The following is a 22,612-nucleotide window of genomic DNA, read 5'->3' on the forward strand; positions in this document are numbered from 1 at the left end:
CGTTCCCCTGTGTTCCATCCTTTCATAGTTTCAACGGTTTTCCACGCCAAACATTCAAACCGTAATACAGTCTGACGCACAGTTGCAGTGCAGTTCGTTGCGGGTGCTGCTAGAACTTGGGCTGGTAGAGGGCCACCCTGCCGCTCAGGCAGCCGGAGGCCAGCTGACAGTGTGTGGGGGAGAACTTGGTGGTGAGTACCACGTCGCTGTGGGAGTATATGGAGCGCACTTCCTTCAGGCAGCTGGTCTGGACGGGGATGCAGTCAGTTAGCTCCCCGCAGTGCTCGTCGAAGGCCAGCAGGCGCACCCCGTACCCGTAGGGTGAGCAGATGAGGCGTCCGTCGGGGCTGAAGCACAGCTCCTTGATGTAGCCCCGCCCCACGTTGGCCTCCTCAATGTAGTGGGTGAGGCGGAGGGAGCAGCGGGGGGAGACGGGGGGCTGCGTGGGGGCACCCTCCTGGAACTCGTACACACACGTCCACTGCAGAGGGAGAATGGTAAAATGGGTACAGCGCCGTATCCAAAGTGCTTTATCCAAACGGCCTCTCATTCACCCATTCACACACACATTCACACAGCAATGGCGGCAAGCGACCATGGAAGGCGCCGGCCTGCTCACTGGGAGCAATTTTGGGGTTCAGTGTCTTGCCCAAGGACACTTCGACATGTGGCCAGCCGGGGCCTTGAACCGCCGATCTGCCGACCTTGCGATCATTAGACGGTGGCTCTACCTCCTGCGCCACAACCGCCCCCGAAGAGGAGACAGTTAAGGTTAGGGGCTAGATGTTACATGCTGTAACAGGTACAATTAAGGACATCCGAGTCGTTGGTGTTGTGGTCAAAAGGGTTCATGAGCCAGACGCATGGGGTCATGGGGTCATACGTAACTCACAGGGTTCCCACACCTCCTGAAACATCAGATTCAAGCACCTTTCAAGGACTTTCAAGTAAGGCTGTTACGATTAGTCGACGTCATCGACGTCATCGACTACGTCAATACGTCGGTTTGCGTAATATGCGTCGGTTAGTCGTAAATATATATATATATTTTTTAAATAAGCAAAAAAAATAAGCAAAAATGAAATGGCCTATCACAGCAGTACGTCTGCAATGAACGAGCACCTCAAGCGAAAGCATCCTGGAGCTCTTTGTGAAGACAGCCACAAGATAGCACCACCGTAAGTCACCGTTGTATTTCTGTTCACTTTTCCGGCCGTGTATGAGTGAAAAATGGATAGCTACTAGCTAATGTTACACAAGCAATGTAGCTCACCACAGTTTGTATGTCTTGTCTTCTGGTGTTAGTAACGTTAGCTATGTAGCTGGCTAGCTACGGTAGCCTATTGTCATTGTGGTGCTCGCATCTAATGTATGTTATCTAGCTCGTAGCTCGCATGCTACGTTAGCATCAATTTAGCTAATCATAACATAGCAGCGAGAGTAACGTTAGCTAGCTATGTAGCTACTAGCTAGCTATGTGTTGTGGTGATGGACAGACTTCTAAATGGCCATGTTGGGATTCAAGTTGGCTAAACATAGCAGTGAGGTGGAAATTAAGGGGCCAACACATTTTTTTCCCCATTTTTTTTCCCGAACAGTAAAAACAAATATCGTTAAATTAGTCGGTAGACTAATCGGAAAAATAATCGCTAGATTAATCGTTAGAAAAATAGTCGTTTGGGACAGCCCTACTTTCAAGACTCAATTCCCTCAAATTCAAGGACCCAACACGGCATAGTTTGAGACAGATCTAGATGAGAATTGATATAATAGGAACTATCCGCTCACAGACAACAATTAAAAAGAGAGTTGAATGTGTGAACACTAGATGGTCTCTTGCCTTCTCTACCACAGCAACACTTCTCTACCAAGTTAAGCAATACAGAGACTTATTTACTAGTTGACGAGCTAAGTAAAACATTTTTGAATACATATATTTTTTTTTTGAGAGAGAGAGGGGGGGGGGGGAATTCAAGCACTTTCAATGACCCATGTCTATTTTCAAAAACTTTTAAGGCCTTGACTTTTTTTCCCTCAAATTCACAAACTTTCAAGGATTTCAAGGACCCGTGGGAACCCTGTCATTTACATTTTACATTTACATTTTTGGCATTTAGCAGACGCCTTATTCCAAAGCGACTTACAATCAATACATTTGAATACTAAGCAAGTGAATCATCAATCCACCAGTCGTAGCAGGAAGAGTAATCCAGCTCAGGCCCGGGGCCATTGAAAGAAGGAAAAACCTTCTTCTAAACTTACACAAGGGGGGCAGTAGAAGTTTTTAGGGGACACAGTAGAGGGGAAAAGCGGGTTTCTTCAGGAGACGCAGTGCTGGGGGGCAGTAGATGTCTGTCAAACGTGACTCACCTCCTGGTCGTCCATGTTGCTGGAGCAGCGGATGAGGGTGGCCCAGCCTTTGGGGTGCAGCTGCAGGGAGGTGATGCAGTTCCCTCGGTCCCTCTCTCCTGGGATCTCTGGAGTCAGGACCTCCAGGCTGTTCCTGGGCGACAGACCTGGGAGAAGAACACAGCAAGAGTCTGTTATCAGGGTTCCTACAAGTTTCAACAAGTCAAATTTAAGACCTTTTTAGACCTTATTTTAGACCTCTTTGGATAGAATTTTAGCCCTATTCGCGACACCATATGATAGCTTTCGGTCATCCTCGAGGTGATGAAATTAGGGATTTCACTGCCATACTGATTTCCTTGCAGGATCTAATTTTATATGACCTAGCACCTAATTTTTAGACCGAATAACCCAAAAATTTAAATTTGGGACCTTTTTAGGCCTTGTAAATCGGATAGCTGGATTTTAGACTTTAAGGCTTTTTAAGACCAGCACGGGAACCCTGTGTTATGTTGAAGTCAACACTTGGCACAGAACAGTCTAAACTTCCTAAGACCACTCACAACAGTGTGATTACGAGTCAACACAATAGTTTGTCTCTGCATGGTTGTTTTGCAATAATAATAATAATAATTCATTATATTTATATAGCGCTTTTCCAAGGCTCAAAGACGCTGACAATATGGGAGAAACGGAAAACACAGAAACAATAAGCAACAGATAACATGGACACATAGAACACAGAGTTAACGAACGGGGAGGGGTGGCAGGGTTAGGGGAGATGGTTAGGGGTAGGGGAGGTGGTATGCATGTCCAGACTGAAAATAGTAATTGCAAAAGATTCTCATATAAATCTAGAGACTCACTGACCTTCCCTGTGTGGGTGCACCTTGCTGGAGTCGTTCCCCTGACGAGGAGTCCCTGTGGATCTGGATGCGGATGCAGAGCCGTCTAGAGAGGCAGCCAAGGTTTCAAATCAACTTTCAACAAACAGTAAAAAACGATACGGTAACTTGGACTTATAATAAGTAATATAAGTAGTAATACATACAGCAAGGGACTTTGGCTCACCTGAGCTGAGAGGCGTGCGTCTGGCTCGGAGCATGCGGTAGCTGCCCACCTCCAGGGACTGGGTGAGGTCCAGGTCGTGGAGGATGAGCAGGTAGCCTGAGGACGTGGAGATGAGCATCTTGGAGCAGTCGGGTGTCAGTCGCATCCTCATCAGGTAGCGAGTGTGGAAGAACTTTTTGTGTGGGCAGCCGTCCTCTGTGAACCTGCAGAGCGATGAAGATTCAAGGTGTTTTTTGACATAAATGGCACATTGAGAGCATTGAGTTCACAGGAGAGAATCATCAGACCATTGTGGTCTGTGTTAATATGAAGACAGCAACAGTCATCTTGAAGGAGAATAATATCGCTAATATCGCTCGATTGAAGTCACAAAACAGGCTTCCTTGCAAACTATATACACCAAACACACACACACACACACACACACCTGTTGGTGTCCCAGGTGATGACATTGCCATCGAAGCCGGAGGTGACCAGGAGACGCGTGTTGGTGTCATACTCAATATTCTTTACCCAGCTGGCGTGACCGTGCAAGGTGCACACTTTAGAGTTCAGCTTCCGCAGGTCCCACAATGCAATTGTGGTGTCATCAGAACAGGTGGCAAACAGGCGATTGTCCAGGAACCTACAAAGTGCAAATGTGATCACATGATCATGAAAAACATAAATGGATGGTAAACAGACTGACTTATATAGCACCTTTATCCAAAGCACTTTACAACAGCCTCTCATTCACCCATTCACACACACATTCACACACCAATGGCGGCAAGCTACCATGCAAGGCGCCGGCCCGCTCACTGGGAGCAATTTGGGGTTCAGTGTCTTGGGGTTCAGACACTTCGACATGTAGCCAGCCGGGGCTCGAACCGCCGATCTGCCAACCTTGCGATCATTAGACGGCGGCTCTACCTCCTGCGCCACAGCCGCCCCACTGACTGGGTGACTTTCACAGCATTTAGGTAGGTGACACTGAGTAGGAAGAGAGCAACTGGCTTGCCTGATGTTGTTGACGCAGTCTTCATGAGCCTCCACCAGTGTTGTGATGTGCCGTGAAGAGATGGGGTCGAACAGGAGGACCTCTGTCTGCTCACAGGCCACTGTCAGTACAGACCTGAGGAGTGGACAGACGGTCAACAACAAACACATCTCTTCTACACCCTGGCCTAGAAAACATATTGCCGGATTTTTCAGATCTTCCTTGAATTAACTCACATTGTTTACGTTTGGCTATCTATTTAGACCAGTGGTTCTCAACCCTCTCCTCGGGGACCACCAGCCGTTCCACATATTTGATCTGTTCCAACCACCAGCACACCTGATTAAACTAATCAAGTGCAAAGCAATTATGGTTTGTACTTGATTAGTTGAATCAGGTGTGCTGGTGGTGGAACAGATCAAATATGTGGAACGGCTGGTGGTCCCCGAGGAGAGGGTGGAAAACCACTGACACAGACTATTGACAAGAAACTGTCCAGCACTTCATGTGCAATGCACATTCATTTGGATGGTATTGTGGCTAGTGGCTACACATTGAAACATGCACTGTGCTGTGATGAAAAAAAGAGTAACAGTTTGTTGCTGCACATGTTGTCAATGATCTTCCTCCCCTAGACAATCTTACCCATCAGGAGAGTATTCCAAATTGAACACCGCTCCGTGGGTCTGAGTGCTCAAGTTGACTGAGTCCGCTGCGGGACTCATTGAGCAATACAAGTTGGTCATTGTCCTAAAGTTATCCCTGGACGGATCGACGAAAAGACCTCTTCTGATAGTCCTGTTCTGGATCCAGGAGAACAGGCTCGAGCAGCTGCCTTCTACCGTGCCAGCAACACTACTGGCGTTCCTCGACCCCCCCGGGGACCGACACCGGGGGTCGGGACTCTCCGATGTGGAGCTCCTTCGGGTAGGAACATGGTCGTGGCTGGAGGGAGGAGGAGGAGAAGGAGGAGGAGGAGAAGAGAGGTGGGGAAACGTCCGAGGGGTCTCATCTTCATCATCCGAGTCCTCTATCTCGGGGACCTTGTCAGACGCTCTGCTGCCGGGCCTGTCTGGAGAGTCTTCGCTGTCACTCCTCTGGCGCTCCGAGCTCATCGTCGGGCCTGGGGGTTGTTTGTCACCGGGGTACAAATGACCCGTTCTCTCGCTGCGTGGCAAGTGTCTCGATTCAACGGTGGAACAAATCACTAGCCCTTTTGAGAAGTTGGAAATAGGGATTTTGAAATACAGACGCACGCAATGGATACTTCTTCGACGAGCAGCTCCTCATGAACAGACAACTAGAGCAAAATAAATGACGTGACGGAATTCCGCTTCCTTTCCTTTGCTGCCTTCTTCTCCGGGAGGTCGAGACCGACGTAACGTGGACACTGCCCCCTAGTGGATTCTGTTGGTGGTTGCAGATTTTGTCACTTCACCGCCTCTTCAGAAGATCATTAGGGCCGCCTACGTGACCGACCATCCTAATAAAACACACGTTTTCAAATAAATGATTATCAGGGGAAAAAACAACAACTATATCATTATTTACATTAGACGTTAAACTGTCATCAAAGGGTAGGCTACTTCCCATATGTAACCCCCCCTACTCAGATTAGTAGCCCATAATCTTAAAGGGACAAAAAGTGCAGTATTCTTTGGCACCTTTGAACAAGATGACATACATTTCCTTTGACTGATAGTATGCAAATATTCCTAAACAGACATGCCGCTACAGTGAAGCCAGATGACTGTATTTGAGGGATATTTACACCGCCTGAGGGTCCCCAACAGAGGTACAGAGGTAGACTGAGCCATAATTGCGGGTTTAATGTTTGCATTCCTTTGGCATATACCGTAGTTTTTTTGGTGTGTGTGTGTGTGTGTGTGTGTGTGTGTGTGTGTGTGTGTGTGTGTGTGTGTGTGTGTGTGTGTGTGTGTGTGTGTGCGTGCGTGTGCATGACCGTTCAGGCATTTGTGTTTGTTTGCCTTGCAAGTGTAGATCTATACATCATTTTGTGAATTCACACAGTTGATGCCTGCTTAATTGATGCTTGCTTAAGAGCCAATAGATTCCGATAAATGTTCTGATTACGCACACGGTCACACGCACGCACGCACACACACACACACACTCACACACACACACACACACACACGCACGCACGCACGCACGCACACACACACACACACACACACACAAACAAACACACACGGCACTCACGCACGCACGCACGCAAACACACACACACACACACACAGACACACACACACACACACACACACACACACACACACACACACACACACACACGCACACACAGTTAAATGAGAGATGAGAGCATGAGCAAACAGTTGAGCTCTTTCAGAAGGAGACGGCAAAAATGACAAGGCAGCGGGATGCTCTCTGCCAAGGAGAAGCCTGTTGCACGGTCCTCCACAGACGCGGGGCAGCAGGGTCGCGCCTTTTGCCCCTCTCTGAGCTCCTAGCAGTGTCAGTTGTATTGTTGCTCATCTCAATTCAAAACACCTCGTCTCATCCACAGTGTCTGGACTTTGAGCCTCCGTTTAAACCTCCGCATCACTTGGAGTTCTGCACTCATTATGAGCAATTCGGTTGTTGCGACCAGAACACGGATAATATCATTGCCGAGAGGTATTGGGACATCATTGACTTCTTGGATGTCCAGGGGTACGAGCTCTGTGGTGACTATGTGAAAGATATTTTATGTCAGGTAATGTGTATGAAATGTTAATTTCTAATAGCATGATGGAATAGCATGGTTCCTCCTCATCCAGAATTTATGAATGTTTAATGTTGTCAGTTTGTATCCTTTTTTGAGGTCCGTTTTTTGTTTCACACTGCACATTTATGCTATGGTTTTGTGTACGTTCTGTGGCAGGTGAACAGTATGAATGTTATCCTGGCATAGAATTCAAAAATAGCTGAGGCTTTGATACATAGCCTATTTTGAGCAGTCTATCCTGGTATTCAGAACCATTTTCTGAATGGTTTAGGAAAATGGACAGGGTGTATATCTGATATGCCTATTCATCAATACAGGCTGTTTTTTATCAATCTTTTTTGTTTTGAGGGGACAGTCCTGTGTATAATTATTTATTCTAAAATCAGATGACTTGTTGATCAAAAGAGGGGTGTATATACTTCAGTCTCAATACACCTTTTTTAGGATTCTCATCTCATGAATGGATTTGATAGGTAAGTGATGAGGTCATAATAGAGATATTGCTGGATGTTCCATCCTGTTATCTTTGATATATGAATAATGTCTAGGGTCCTAGTTTAGCAGAGCCCAGGTGAGGATGTACAGTGCCTTCGGGATGTATTCAGACACCTTCACTTTTTCCTCATTTTGTTGTGTTATAGACTGAATTTAAAATTGATTAAATGAAAAGAATTTGCCATCAAATTAAGATGCTATCATGTTAAGTTCAGAATAGATTTCAAGATCCTTCTGCTTGTTTATAAAGCTCTCTCTGGCACAGCACCAGAATATCTGAAAGACCTTGTGCTAGCATATCAGCCCAATAGAGCTCTCAGGTCTTTTGCTAGCATATCAGCCCAATAGAGCTCTCAGGTCTTCTGACGCTGGTTTTCTCTGTGTACCACACCATGTACAAAAGAAGAGATTTGGTGAGGCTGCATTCTCATTTTATGCACCCAGATTGTGGAATACACTGCCAGTTTACATTAGGGATGCAACCTCAGCACATATGTTCAAGTCAAGACTAAAAACCCATCTTTTAAATATTGCCTTTAAATGAAAAAAAAATTAAATTATGATTATATAAAGATTGGAGCACTTTGAGCTGCAAAGTTTGCAGGAAAAGCGCTATACAAATAAAAGTTATTATTATTATTATCAATCCACACGCAATACCCCAGAATGACAAAGCGAAAACACATTAAAAATAAATAAATAAATATATTTCAGTACATTTATTAAAATTGAAATACAAATACCTCATGTACATATTGTCATGTACAAACATATTGGCACCCCTGCACTTCAAAATGGTAATAAACCCAATGCAGCCATTTAAAATGGAGAAAAGGTGACGTGTGTGATGTGTGTCTGTGTAAATCATTGTAAAGCGCTTTGAGTTGCATCCGTGTACGAATGGCGCTATATAAATAAAGTTTCACTTCACTTCACTTCACTGTGTGTGAAGTTTCACTTCACTTCAGCACACTGAGCATGTGTTAGGGTTAGGTGTGTCTGTGTGTACCACACTGAGCATGTGTTAGGGTTAGGGTTAGGTGTGTCTGTGTGTACCACACTGAGCATGGAGATTCATTCAAAAGAATCTCAGAGTGCTACAGAGAGACAAAAACAACAACAACAACAACAACAACAACAACAACAACAACAACAACCGTAAAAACATAATAAGTTAAAAACAAAACAACCTAAAAACATATTAAGTAAAAAACATAGTAAAAAAAATCACAAGAATGAACACAGGTTCAGCAGTCAAAGGCCTTTTTGAATAAAAAGGTTTTTAGGCCTGTCTTAAAAGAGTCCAGGCTCTGTACTGCCCTTAACTGGCTAGGAAGGCTGTTCCACAGGCTCTGTACTGCCCTTAGCTGGCTAGGAAGGCTGTTGTTCCACAGGCTCTGTACTGCCCTTAACTGGCTAGGAAGGCTGTTCCACAGGCTCTGTACTGCCCTTAGCTGGCTAGGAAGGCTGTTCCACAGGCTCTGTACTGCCCTTAGCTGGCTAGGAAGGCTGTTGTTCCACAGGCTCTGTACTGCCCTTAACTGGCTAGGAAGGCTGTTCCACAGGCTCTGTACTGCCCTTAGCTGGCTAGGAAGGCTGTTGTTCCACAGGCTCTGTACTGCCCTTAACTGGCTAGGAAGGCTGTTCCACAGGCTCTGTACTGCCCTTAGCTGGCTAGGAAGGCTGTTGTTCCACAGGCTCTGTACTGCCCTTAGCTGGCTAGGAAGGCTGTTGTTCCACAGGCTCTGTACTGCCCTTAACTGGCTAGGAAGGCTGTTCCACAGAGAAGAAGAGAATTGTCTGAGGATTTGATAACCAAAATTGTAGAAAAGCATGAAGAATCTCAAGGCTACAAGTCCATCTCCAGAGATCTTAATGTTCCTGTGTCAACTGTGCATCAAGAGGTTTACAACCCATGGCACTGTCACTGAAAAGAAACATTGATGAAAGATTGCAACAAAAGGATTCTTCGAATGTTGGATAAAAAATGATCAACTTCCAAACAAAATCAAGATGAACTGCAGACACAGGCTACAACAGTGTCAGCTCGCACTATCCTTCGCCATCTGAATGAAGTGGGACGCTATGGTAGGAGACCCAGGAGGACCCCACTGCTGACACAGAGACATACAAAAAGACAGACTGGAGTTTGCCAAAACTTACCTGGGGAAGCCCAAATCCTTCTGGGAGAACATCCTGTGGACAGATGAGACCAAAATAGAGCTTTTTGGTAAAAGGTAACTGTAAGTATTCAGACCCTTTGCTATGACACTCTTAAAATTAGCTAAAATGTCATCAACAAATCACTCAATAAGTTGAATTGAGTCGATCTTAATGAAAGGATAAGAGTTCAGGTAATTTTGGGATTAATATCTTTGTTTTTATTGGGTATCTGATTCACATAGGAATCACACTGTGAATTACACACTGTGTACTTTAGGATGTCACTACCAACTCAGGAAATATCATCATTGTCTCTTGATCCTGACAAACTCCCCAGTCCTTGCCAGTGACAAACATACACATAACTTGATGCAGGTACCACTATTCATTACAGGAGAGATGGAGCAGAAACTGCATTGCATAATCAGGCCCGGATCTAGGCATAGGCATACTAGGCACATACCTAAGGCCAGTGTTGCCAGATTGGTCTGATGTTTACCAGCCCAATCAGTGCTCAAAATCCGCCCAAATTGATACCAAAAAAACACAACTGCCCAAATATTATAGCATATGATATATCATAATACATATTTTAAAATTCTGTCCACCAGCCCAAGCCCAATTTTACCAGCACAATGCAACCTAAACTAGCCCAATTGGGCTGGAAAACCTCCCATCTGGCAACACTGCCTAAGGCCTATGGGGCCCAGACAGAAAGGGGTAAAGAACATCAACTGCCTAAATAATGTTAAACATACATTTTAAAATAATAAAATATTAAGAATAAGAATTGCAACGACGCAATGGTCGGTACATACAAAAATGTGGAGGATTTGGTTTCCTTACAAAAGCCAAATCAATGGACATTGGAGAAACTCAGGCAGCGACAGACAATCTGAAGGAAATATAGGCCTACCCACATGATCTGGAGGAGGACTTAACAGCACAGTTTTGCTAGTTTGTGACGTTAGAATAGAAGGTTCTATCTAAATTGTTGTCAACATTTAGTTTCTTACATAATCTGATCCATTAGGTGTTTATTAATGCCTGTGTGGTGTTACTTTTAAAATGTTGACATTTTTTAGTTAGTAATTAATAAAATACAAAGGTTCCATCTCACAGAACATAATGGAATGTAAAAACTTTGACGCTCAATATCTCTGAACTACCCTAAACGGAGATAGAACCTTATCATTCTAAGCTCACGAGATCATCTCAATGGTGAAAAATGAACAATCAGTCATCATGGACATGGACACGAGGCTCAGAGAGCTAGGCCTGAGGGATGTTTGGATGAAAGGTAGTTTTCTTTGTTGAAACGTGTGAAAATACCTGAGATCAACAGTAAGAGATAAAAAACTTAACGCCTTTGCCCTGTTGGCAGATGAACATGGATTTTACGACCACCCTGGATTTTTTTTATCAATTACTTATTGCAAAACAGTACACATGAAAAACTCAATTATACAATTATACAATTATACAATTATAACACCAAACAAAATAAGTGTGTCCTGACTTTTTTTTCTTTATCTTACCCCCCCCCCCCCCACTATAAACACACAAGTAACCCCCCCCCATGGCGATAACTCCCCCCCCCCCCCCCCCATAGTTCTTCATTACACTATATTTGGTATATCATAAAATCATAACAGTACAACATTTACAGGTTACATCCCTTACAACACAGTTTACGCACACAGTAATTCCACCAACTCTTTTATCTCTGATATTGCAGAGGTCCATGTTTGAATTGTCCTTTCCTTAGCTCCGTGTATTCTGGCTATAGATTGTTCCATGTAGAGTATGTCCAGGAAAGACAGCAGCCATTGTTTGACCTCTCTGGATGTTGATAGCATCATTAGGACATACTTCATCAAAAGTGTGATGGAATAATATTGCCTAAGACATTTTATACATTAATAAGAATATTCTTTCACCTGACGGAATTCACAAGGACAGAACCAACATTGACGACCTCAGCCTAGTAGACAATGAAACCAGTTTCTCTACTTGAAGCTTGACATTGGCTAGACAACAGACACATTTAAATGATTACAAAGACCTGATTGCTCTCTTTTCTCCTGACCTGCACCTAGATGGACTAAGCCATCTAGAGCAGTTTTGGACCTTTGTGTTTCCCCAGACCCAGTACTCTAGGACCAGACTAAACCAGTTTGTGGCCTTTGTGTTCCTTTTTCACCTTTCTGTCTCTAGGAGAAAGTGGGGGTCGATTCCCCCTTAACCTTCATCCCCCATCATCTTCCTCAATGTACAAATCCACACCCCTTGTAAATACAGTCTTTCTAATGTAATCTATCCATGTAATCCGGTCCTGCATATAATAATACAAAATTACATTAACTAGGCTATTACCCTTTGCATTGATATTCAAGACTCAATTCAACTTGTTGAGTGATTTGTTGATGACATTTCTGCATTTTAGCTCATTTTAAGAGTGTCATACGCTAGCAAAGGGTCTGAATACTTACTGTATGTACAGGACATGAGCTATTTCTGTATTTAAATTTGAATACATTTACAGAAATTTCCCCAAAACGTGTTTTTCACTTTTTTTGTGTGTGTATTGCATGTGGATTGATGGCAAATTTGTTGTGAAAGTGAAGGGGTCTGAATACTTTCCGAAGTAACTGTATATAGTTCATACTCTAGTAACTGCTTGAAACTATTCACTATACCATTTCGTGAGCTTAGAATCATCCGATTAGGGTAGTTCAGAGATATTGAGCGTCAAAGTTTTTTCATTCCATTATGTTCTGTGAGATGGAACCTTTGTATTTTATTAATTTCTAACAAAAATAAATAAACATTTTAAAAATAACACCACACAGGCATTAATAAACACCTAATGGATCAGAATTCTGACCAAAAATGGAGATAGAACCGTATAATTCTAACGATTTCCCTACGTCTGATATCTAGGAGTGCTCTCCATACGCGGCTCACCTCTACGACGCAGAGGACCCGTACACCCCTGTCAGACAGCTGCCCGGCCTGTGCTTCGGCTTCTGCACAGAATTCCTCGAAAAATGCCACCATGTGGTCAAATACTTGACAGACAGCAAGGTCCTGCTAGAGGCCCTTGAGAACGACAGGAGCCGTTTCTGCACCTTGGTGAATCTCGCCGATCAGGATTACTGTTACCCCAAAGTCCTGAAGAGCACTGACCTCAACAACAACCTGGGCAAAGTGGTTGAAGACACCAAGGGTTGTCTCCAGCTTTGCCTGACCGAGGTGGCTAACGGTCTCCGGAACCCTGTCCTCATGCTACACAGTAGTGACGACACACATCGCATGTTCATAGCCGAGCAGCTGGGCTTCGTGTGGGTGTATCTGCGGGACGGTAGCCGTCTGGACGTTCCCTTCCTGGACCTGAGTGGGGAGGTGATGACCACCCCTTGGCTGGGGGACGAGAGAGGCTTCCTGGGCATGGCCTTCCACCCGCGGTACAGGGACAACGGCCGCTTCTTCATCTACTACTCCATCCTGGTCAACAGCAAACTGGAGAAAGTCAGAATCAGTGAGATGAAGGTCTCTGCCTCTGATATGAACGTTGCTGATCCTTACTCTGAGAGGTAGGAGTGATTTGTTTCTTACCACTGGTGTGGTCTGACTGACAGTAGTTTTACAACACAATAGATAGAAGCATATAATTACTCCTTAGCTGTTGTTGCACTTACCGGTAACATGCATGAGCATGTTCTGTGCATTTCTTCTTTCTCTTCTTCTCACTTGTACTATAAACAACACAGTAGAAAAAACGTATTGGATCAGTAGATCAGACTCAAAGGCAGCTCATGGGTTTGGGGATTGATTATGCCGTCGACGGCCATTCTATATTTTAGACCACTTGAAATGTGGTGTGACGTGTGTCTGACAGTAAGACAGGGATATGAGAAAGGCAAGAGACTTTATATAACAAACACTCTCATTTCCCTCAGGGTGATTCTTGAGATTGAAGAGCCAGCAGCCAATCACAATGGCGGTCAGATCCTGTTTGGCCTTGATGAATATTTATACATTTTCACTGGGGACGGTGGCAAAGCAGGTGATCCTTTTGGAAAGTATGGGAATTCCCAAAATAGGTAAGGCTGTTACTGTATGTGTAGTAGGTTTAGAAGATGATTTATAGATAGAAGTCGATTTTTCCTTCTATCACAGAGACTGCCAATGGCCCCGGGCCTGAGCTGGATTATTCTTCCTGCTATGACTGGTGGTGGATTGATGATTCACTTGCTTAGTCAAATGTATTGAGTGTAAGTCGCTTTGGAATAAGGCGTCTGCTAAATGCCAAAAATGTAAACATGTAAATGTAGTAGAAGGGGTTTTTGTTGCTAATGAATTCATCAATGTTCAATCAGATGTAATTGCATGCAATGACAATCTCTTTGAAATGTAGGAGTGCTCTTTTGGGGAAGGCCCTGCGTATTGACGTCGATGGAAGCGACACAAACGGAACGCACTACAGAATCCCCCCAGACAACCCGTTCGTCGGGGACCCAGATGCGCGGCCGGAGGTGTACGCGTACGGTGTCAGGAACATGTGGCGTTGCTCGGTGGATCGCGGAGATCCACTGAGCCGCTACGGCAGGGGGAGGATATTCTGTGGAGACGTCGGCCAGAACCGGTTTGAGGAGATAGACATTATTGTGAGCGGGGGAAACTATGGATGGAGAGCCAAAGAGGGATTTGAATGCTATGATCTCAAGTTATGCTATTACTCTTTACTGGGTGAGCATGTTTATTTTTTATTTTTGTTTATTTATTGGTGGTTGATGACCCAGTTAGGCCCACATAGGTGTTCAGTGAGGTGTCACAGCACACCTGTTCTAAAGGCACTGTTGGAGGTGCGTCAGGCAGCAATGCCCAGCAGGAGTACCATCACCTGTATCATGATTTGCCCATAGGCATGAGCTACTTTTAGTGGGGTCCACATTTAAAACATACATTACAAATAAAATTTAACATGTAAAACATACTTAAATTACAAATATCAAACATTAAAATATATCATACATCATACAATTTTACATTTGGCATAATATAAAACACTTATATATCTAATTGGAGTTTACATTTAAAACATACATTACAAGTAACATTTAACATATAAAACATACTTTAAATTACAAATATCAAACATTAAAATATATCATACATTATACAATTCTACATTTGGCATAGCCTAATATAAAACACTTAAATATCTAGTTACATAAAAATAGAACAAATTACAATTAGCATGATCTGGCAGAACTATAGTATCAGACAATAACAACCAAATGTAGCAGTTATTATTTGGCAGTTTTGCAGCTTTTTTATATTAAGAGGTTGATATAGAAGCCTGATGTAACATCCTTAGCCAATACATTGTTATTTCTTTCCTCCTCTAAATAGATGACATCCTTCCTATTTTTGCTTATGGTCACCATGTTGGGAAGTCAGTGACTGGGGGTTATGTATACAGAGGATGCGAGTCTCCCAATTTGAACGGACTCTACATCTTTGGGGACTTCATGAGTGGGTAAGCCAAATGTGACAGCAGCTGGTGAAAGCGGGAAAAGTCTGAACATAACATAACAGCACCGGTACAGTCTGTTTACAATGGATGTTGGAAAAAAACACCCAAATGATATATCCATGATAATTTAATTCTTTCTTGTTTATCAACCAGACGTATTATGGCCTTGCAAGAAGATAAGACAACCGGGAAATGGAAAGAGAGGAGTGTTTGTATGGGTGAAACAAAAACATGCTCTTTTCCTGGACTGGTTAACCACCACCACAAGTTCATAATTTCCTTTGCTGAAGATGAAGCAGGTATTGTCTGAGAATGTAATATACATTCTTAAGTATTGTGCACCAATACTAGCACCCGACTCGTGTAACCCCTCTGTTTTTTCCTGTGTCTTTAGGGGAATTGTATTTTCTTGCTACCTCATACCCTAGTGCAATGTCTCCCTTTGGAACGGTTTACAAATTTATGGATCCATCCAGGTATAGTATGCATGCATGCATTTCCCCTCTACTGTGTCCCTAAAAACTTCTATTGCCCCCTCTTGTACTGTTTCTCTGTTTCTGCAGTGTCCCAAAAAAAAAAACTAGGTTTAGAAGAAGGTGATAGAAGAAGGTTTTTCCTTCTATCAATGGCCCCGGGCCTGAGCTGGATTACTCTTCCTGCTACGACTGGTTGCTTAGTATTCAAATGTATTGACTGTAAATCGCTTTGGAATAAGGCGTCTGCTAAATGCCAAAAATGTAAATGTAAAAATATTAACATGGTAGGCTGAGGCTGTGTTTGTGAGCAACTAGTTGTTGACTAATTGTCATAAATACATGTTGATGATGATAAATTGTTAATACAATGTTGTTACTGGGGTTATCTACAGTTTTACCAGATGCTAAGCATGGATATATATTTATTATTTCATGGATATCTACCTCACTCCTCACTGATCCATGATAGCCCTGAAGTCCACCAAGTCTCTCTTTTATAGATTAGAGAAAGGAATTATTGGCCTTCTTGACTCTCTTATGTAACTCTATATCTGTACTCGTGTCAAAATAACTTCAGGTTAGTTGACGCAGGCAGTTAATAGACTACAGGACTGATATAATCATTATGGAGCATCAGATATTTTCCATTCCTTTCTCTTCGTATCTTGGAATCCTGGTTTGAGACCCTTGAGCCATGTGTTTTTTATAACCACCCTGGTCGATGCCAGATTATGCCTACACTGCCCAGATTATTCAACAGCAGTATGGTGATGATCAAATATTTTACATTTAGTAAAACGTGTTAAAATTAATCATTTTAAACTAGTAAAATATTTGATTGTTAGAACTATCATGAATGAATGTGTGTTTATAGTAACCTCTGTAAATGTATATTTATTTGCATTTGACATTACTATCATAGCCTAGGTCGAGGTGCCTTCCTCACACCATCATACACAGTACATCTGAATTGTCTGTATAGTCATTGTAGGATCATAACAGCCTAATTTCCATATTGTTGGCGCCATAGCACTACATCTGCATTTACCTTGGTCTCACATTTCTCATTCACAAGCATCCCCAATGATGCTTGTGGGCGTGGGCTGACCTCCTACCAGAAATGCCTGCGAGACGCGCAGAGACACGTGTTGTTGCCACCTGTGAGTCAGAGGTGGGGGGAAGAGAGAACGAGTTGAGTGTCATCTGCATAGCAGGGGTAGGAGAAACCATGGGAGGAAATTACAGATCCTAGGACGCTGTAGCCCGGGGGGAGAGGTGAGGGCTCGCGGAGAGGACAAGGATCCTCTCCACATCACCTGGGAAGAGCGGTCTGCCAGGGAGTAGGAGTGCAGAGCCAGAGATGCATAGTTCTGAGAGGGTGGAGAGACAGATCAGGTGTTTTATTAGTTTTTAACCTCATAGGAGCCAACGGACCCCCATGGGCATCCGAAGTGATATAAAGAGTTTACCTCGATCAATTCTCTTCATCGATATCACATTTTTTTCACAACTTTGCATGCTATACGATGCCACCATTTTTTTCCCAAGACGGTAAACACGGCCTAAGTCACATCCAGTTTTCTACAACTGGAGAATGTGTCATGTCCGGTTTCAACGCCGAATTTCCATACCATTGGTCGTCTAACCCCAAAAAATCCCCCCCCCCAAAATAAAATAAAAAAATAATCTGATACATGAGAAAGGTCAAAGGTCAAAGAGGGTGCCAACATATCTCCAAATGGCCTAAACATATAGGTGTCCGCCTAAACATACCTGTACTAAAACAGGTACAAAGTTGCATTTGCTCACATTACTAGCATCGACTTTGGCACAAGTACTAATAAGACCCTGGAGTACTGATTCCTAGATGATTTGGGCTTATTCATCAGGTTTCCAAGGTGATATTCACTGTAAAAGCTGTTGTTTTTTTAGGCGGAGACTGAATTTGAGATGTTTTATAATGTTCTAGCTCTATTTGCTCTGACACAGTAACATAGATTTTGATTCTGACACTTCTACAGCCACACCACAGGTGTTAGCTTTCATTTGATAACAATATCATTATGAAGGCCCTTGTGATTGTGGAGATATTCTATATTCACTGTGGGCATGTCATTTCGAGCAGAAAACCAGAAAAATTAGGTGGATAAGATGAGGTTAAAAGGAAGCAATTGGCCATGAGAGGAAGGGGGTTGTGGACTCATTTACCACTGGTACAGGGTTGTGGCACGAGGCGAAGCCGAGTAGGAAAACCCTGTACAGTGGTAAATGAGTCCACAACCCCCGCCCTCCAATGGTAAATTGCTTTTCTACAACAGCCACCACATAATATAAAAAATAAATACACAGTTGTAACATTAGATTCATGTATTTACAATCAGTAATCGTTTCAGAATACATACAGTGCCTTGCAAAAGTATTCACCCCTTTGGCTTTTTACCTATTTTATTACATTACAACCTGTAATTAAAAAAAAAAGAAATCAGAATTTTATTTGATGAATCTGCACAAAATAGTGTTAGTTTTTAAATGAAATTAGAAATATATATATAAAAAATAAAGAACTGAAAATTGGCGTGTGCATATGTATTCACCCCCTTTGTTATGAAGCCCCTAAAAACTTCTGGTGCAACCAATTACCTTCAGAAGTCACATAATTAGTGAAATGAAGTCCACTTGTATGCAATCTAAGTGTCACATGATCTGTCAGTATATACACACCTTTTCTGAAAGGCCCCAGAGGCTGCAACACCTAAGCAAGAGGCACCACCAACCAAACACTGCCATGAAGACCAAGGAACTCTCCAAACAAGTCTGAGACAAAGTTGTTGAGAAGTACAAGTCAGGGTTGGGTTATAAAAAAATATCAAAATCTTTGATGATCCCCAGGAGCACCATCAAATCCATCATAATCAAATGGAAAGTCAGATTGGTCCAAAATTGTATATGAAAATGCGTGGTGCACGTCTCTCTATAGAGTGTTAAAGGATAAGAGATCCATTTAAAGATATCGTAGAAAATGATATGAAAAGAAAAGAAATTGGCACAGAATTTTCAAATGCTTGGAGAATTTGCCCTGCTACGTCAATATTTATGGCAGTCGACAGGCTGATAGAGGGCACTACAATGTGTTACTATGTTGAAGCATTTGAAGATATCTCAAAAAACAAGGACATTACAGATGTTTGAAATGTTCAATGTTTGATTTTTTTTTTGGGGGGGGGGGCTAAAAGCTAAGGCTAATGCTAATATAGCGCTTTAAAACTCATCTTCTCATGACCGCTTTACCTTATTCAGTCAGATGGGGGTGGCATACTATGCTAGGCTTGCATAATATAGTGTAAGCACATTCTAAATAGTGAAATGCTTGACAAAAACTATACAACATGGTCATTAACTGGGGAAGGTTAATCCACAATGCATTTTCGTATTTAAGCTTACCGTAGTGTATATTATCATCATAGCATAGTAGCCTATGTATATCAGGCCATAATTAGGTGACTGGTACCTTACAGGCCCGTGGTCCTAGGGTACTTCATAATATCATAGCTTAGTATATCATGAGTTCAACTTGTCCCATATTCGGTGAGTGGTCTACCCCCCTGTCTGTAGGTCTACCCCCTATCTGTCAATCTACAACCTGTCTGTACGTCTAACCTGTGTCTGTCAGTCTCACCCCATTTATGGTTATGGGGGCATATCTGTAGGAACACGCCCCATTACTGCTTGCGGTTATATTTATTATTATTATTATTATTTGTTTTAATAGTAGAGACTGGATAGACATAACAAGTGCAAGGGGTTAAAGAAATCCCAGGAGAAACAATGGGGAAGGGGGGGAGCAGGTGTCTCTGGAGATACAGTGCAGGAGGGTAGTAGATGCCTCAGGTGGAGCAATTAAGGTGTAACCTGAAAAGATGGGTCTTCAGTCTCCGACGGAAGATGGGGAGTGATTCTGCAGTTCTGACAGCCGTGGGAAGCTCGTTCCACCAGGCTTTTAACTTGGTGGGTTTTAAGCTCCTGGCCAGGCTCCCCTGCCTCCACCATGAGAACAGAGGATAGGGAGGAAGCTGCTTGAGCAGAGTGGAGGGCCTCCGTGACAGCAAGGAGAGCAGTCTCAGTGGAGTTCCCAGCCTTAAAGCTGGATTGGTGGAGGTCCAGGAGTTTGTTCAGACAGAGATAGCAATGTGGAAACAATTGACGGAGGAATGAACACACTTGACTGATGTTCCAGTGGTTCAATGAGGGCCAGTTTCACAGACAAGACTTAAGCCTAGTCCTGGACTAAATCACACTTTCAATGTAAAATATCCATTGAAAATGCTTTGTCTAGAAATAGGCTTAAACCTTGTCTAGACCCAAAAAATATATTTATATATGATATTTTACATTGAAAGTGTGATTTAGTCCAGGACTAGGCTTAAGTCTGGAACATCAGTCAAGTGTGTTCATTCCTTTAGCTCCTAAAGTGCTTTGAGTTGCATTTCATGTACGAAAGGCGCTACATAAATAAAGCTTTACTTACTTACTTACCGGTACTTGCCTGTGAAACTGGCCCTGAGTGTTCTTGGCTTCGTCGTGAGCCCACTCTCACACACACATTTCCTATTCTGTAAATTCTATGGGTTTCAGAGATGACTTGTGTAAATGTAATTGTTGTTTTTCTAACCTTTTTATTGTCCTTTGCACTTCATACAGGAGGGCACCACCTGAGAAATGCAAACAAAAACCTCTCCCTGTGAAAGTGAAAGGAAAAAAACATCCTTTTATACCCCGGGAAAGTAAGTCACAAATTAAACTTTAAAAAAAAAGTTTAAACCAAGTCACCAAGTCTAACACTTCAGTTCAAATAGGAACTGTTACGATTTGAGACGCACAGCGCCAAGCAAACCTTTGGAAATCCTGTCTCTCTCAACTGTTATTTTTCGCTTTACCGTCCGAGTGCTTATAATGTGGGTATACAAAAATGAGGGGCTAGTGACAAAATGAGGGGCGGCTGTGGCGCAGGAGGTAGAGCCGCCGTCTAATGATCGCAAGGTTGGCAGATCGGCGGTTCGAGCCCCGGCTGTCCTTGGGCAAGACACTGAACCCCAAATTGCTCCCAGTGAGCGGGCCGGCGCCTTGCATGGTAGCTTTCCGCCATTGGTGTGTGAAAGTGTGTGTGAATAGGTGAATGAGAGGCCGTTGTAAAGCACTTTGGAATAAGGTGCTATATAAGTCAGTCCATTTACCATTTACATGTACATGCAGGGCCAAAGGTTTACCATAGTTGTGGAGAGATAGTTGCATTTTTGAGACTGTCACTGCACCAAGTTAGTGTAGCCTACTGATACATCTGCAAATGTATAATTCCAAAGTGCACAAATCTAATTGGACTGAACTTGTATATACAACTATAAAAGTCAATATGAAATGTTTTTCTCTTTTGTTTGTCAAAATCTGTCATAATATAAATAGAAACAAACAAAAGAGGAAAACATTTCAGATCTGCAAACCAAGTTTTCAAAGCCAAACATTTGATCGCATCATCGCAACTAACACATAAACTTAACATGGCGTTTAACTTGTGGGTTTTGAGCTGTATTCAGGCAAGACAGGGGAATCACTAAAATGGCTGTTTTCTAAATGTTGTTTGCAATTTCAGTGACTGTGCTGGACATGGATGAAAAGCCTACAAGACCTCCACCTAGAAAACTAATATTAACCACCAAACCACCAGCCACAAGCTATCCCAAACCTACCTCAACCTCACCCAGAGTCAGGACTATGAACCCAACCCAGTTGCCCAAATGGAGAGCTAACGACAAGACTGTGATGAAGACAAAGACCAAAGCCAAAAAGTTTAAATTAAATACTTTACTGAATAAAGCTCTCAAGAATCAGACAGCCAGGACACTGGCGAAGAAGAAGAAGAAGAAGGTGAGGAAGATCCTCTTTAAGAAAGCGGTAAAGAAACAACCTAAACATAAAGAGGTAAAGAAATCCCCTAAGATAAAAGTAACCGCCAAAGGAGTCAAGAAACTTGCTAAAGGAACCAAGAAACAACCTGCTAAAGAAGTCAAGAAACTCTCTGATATCAGTCTGAAGAAAACTGTGCAAAAGAATAAAGCAGCAAATATCAAAAGCAAAAAATCAAAAGATGGTAAAATCCATTGAAATTGAATTGCTTAGCATGAGTTTTCGGTTACTGTGTATGTTCATCTTCCAGTTTTTATGGAACGTTTTGGTTTTTGGCGTAATATGTACTCATGACCACAGAATAAGTGAAACAGTTACATCTTTGATGGTATGCATGAAATTGTAATTCCTCTTCTTTTTGGTCAACAAACAAACTAGAAACGTAGGAACAGGAAACTTTGTAACCAACATTGGTGTTGTTAAATTGCTCTAATTTTACAACACATAAGTGTTCAAAAATAAACATTGTGGACTTTAAAAAGCTGTGTTTTTGTTTGAAGCCCTCTGTCATTTCCCCAACCACTGACCATATTTAAAAGCCACTTTAACCAAGGCTGGCATAATGAAAGTTCTTATGGCATAATAAAATATATTTTGGCTTCCAATTGCATTATCAATTTAATTGGTCTCTGCAAAGGGTTTATGTGACATTTTGGGACTAAGGACACGTGGACAACCACTCTTGATTGACTTAACAAGTTCCAGGGCTATGCGTGCTCCATTCAACCATACTGTACGTTCCTTGACCTCTTTCTGAGAAGATACAGCCAACAGTCCCAGAGACACAATTCCAGTTAGATAGTTACAGTACAACGTCTGATAAAAGGATCCAC

The 22,612-nt window shown here is 42.7% G+C and overlaps 2 protein-coding genes across 2 annotated transcripts; one reads left to right on the top strand and one right to left on the bottom strand.

Moving 5' to 3' along the window:
- Positions 1 to 109: 109 nt before the first annotated feature.
- Positions 110 to 5,514, bottom strand: wdr32 (WD repeat domain 32; the record flags this gene model as incomplete). The annotated part of the gene is made up of 7 exons (XM_080542432.1): positions 110 to 481; positions 2,371 to 2,516; positions 3,220 to 3,300; positions 3,421 to 3,623; positions 3,848 to 4,045; positions 4,421 to 4,534; positions 5,045 to 5,514. The coding sequence occupies 7 exons, from the start codon at positions 5,512 to 5,514 to the stop codon at positions 110 to 112; spliced, it is 1,584 nt and encodes a 527-aa protein (XP_080398558.1).
- Positions 5,515 to 6,782: 1,268 nt separating this feature from the next.
- On the top strand, positions 6,783 to 21,977 carry hhipl2 (HHIP-like 2; the record flags this gene model as incomplete). The annotated part of the gene is made up of 9 exons (XM_080542539.1): positions 6,783 to 7,133; positions 12,747 to 13,399; positions 13,766 to 13,909; positions 14,224 to 14,555; positions 15,222 to 15,348; positions 15,499 to 15,644; positions 15,740 to 15,821; positions 20,520 to 20,602; positions 21,466 to 21,977. The coding sequence occupies 9 exons, from the start codon at positions 6,783 to 6,785 to the stop codon at positions 21,975 to 21,977; spliced, it is 2,430 nt and encodes an 809-aa protein (XP_080398665.1).
- Positions 21,978 to 22,612: the final 635 nt, after the last annotated feature.

Source organism: Nansenia antarctica (assembly GCF_963989245.1).
Source record: "Nansenia antarctica genome assembly, chromosome: 1".
Lineage (NCBI taxonomy): Eukaryota > Metazoa > Chordata > Actinopteri > Argentiniformes > Microstomatidae > Nansenia > Nansenia antarctica.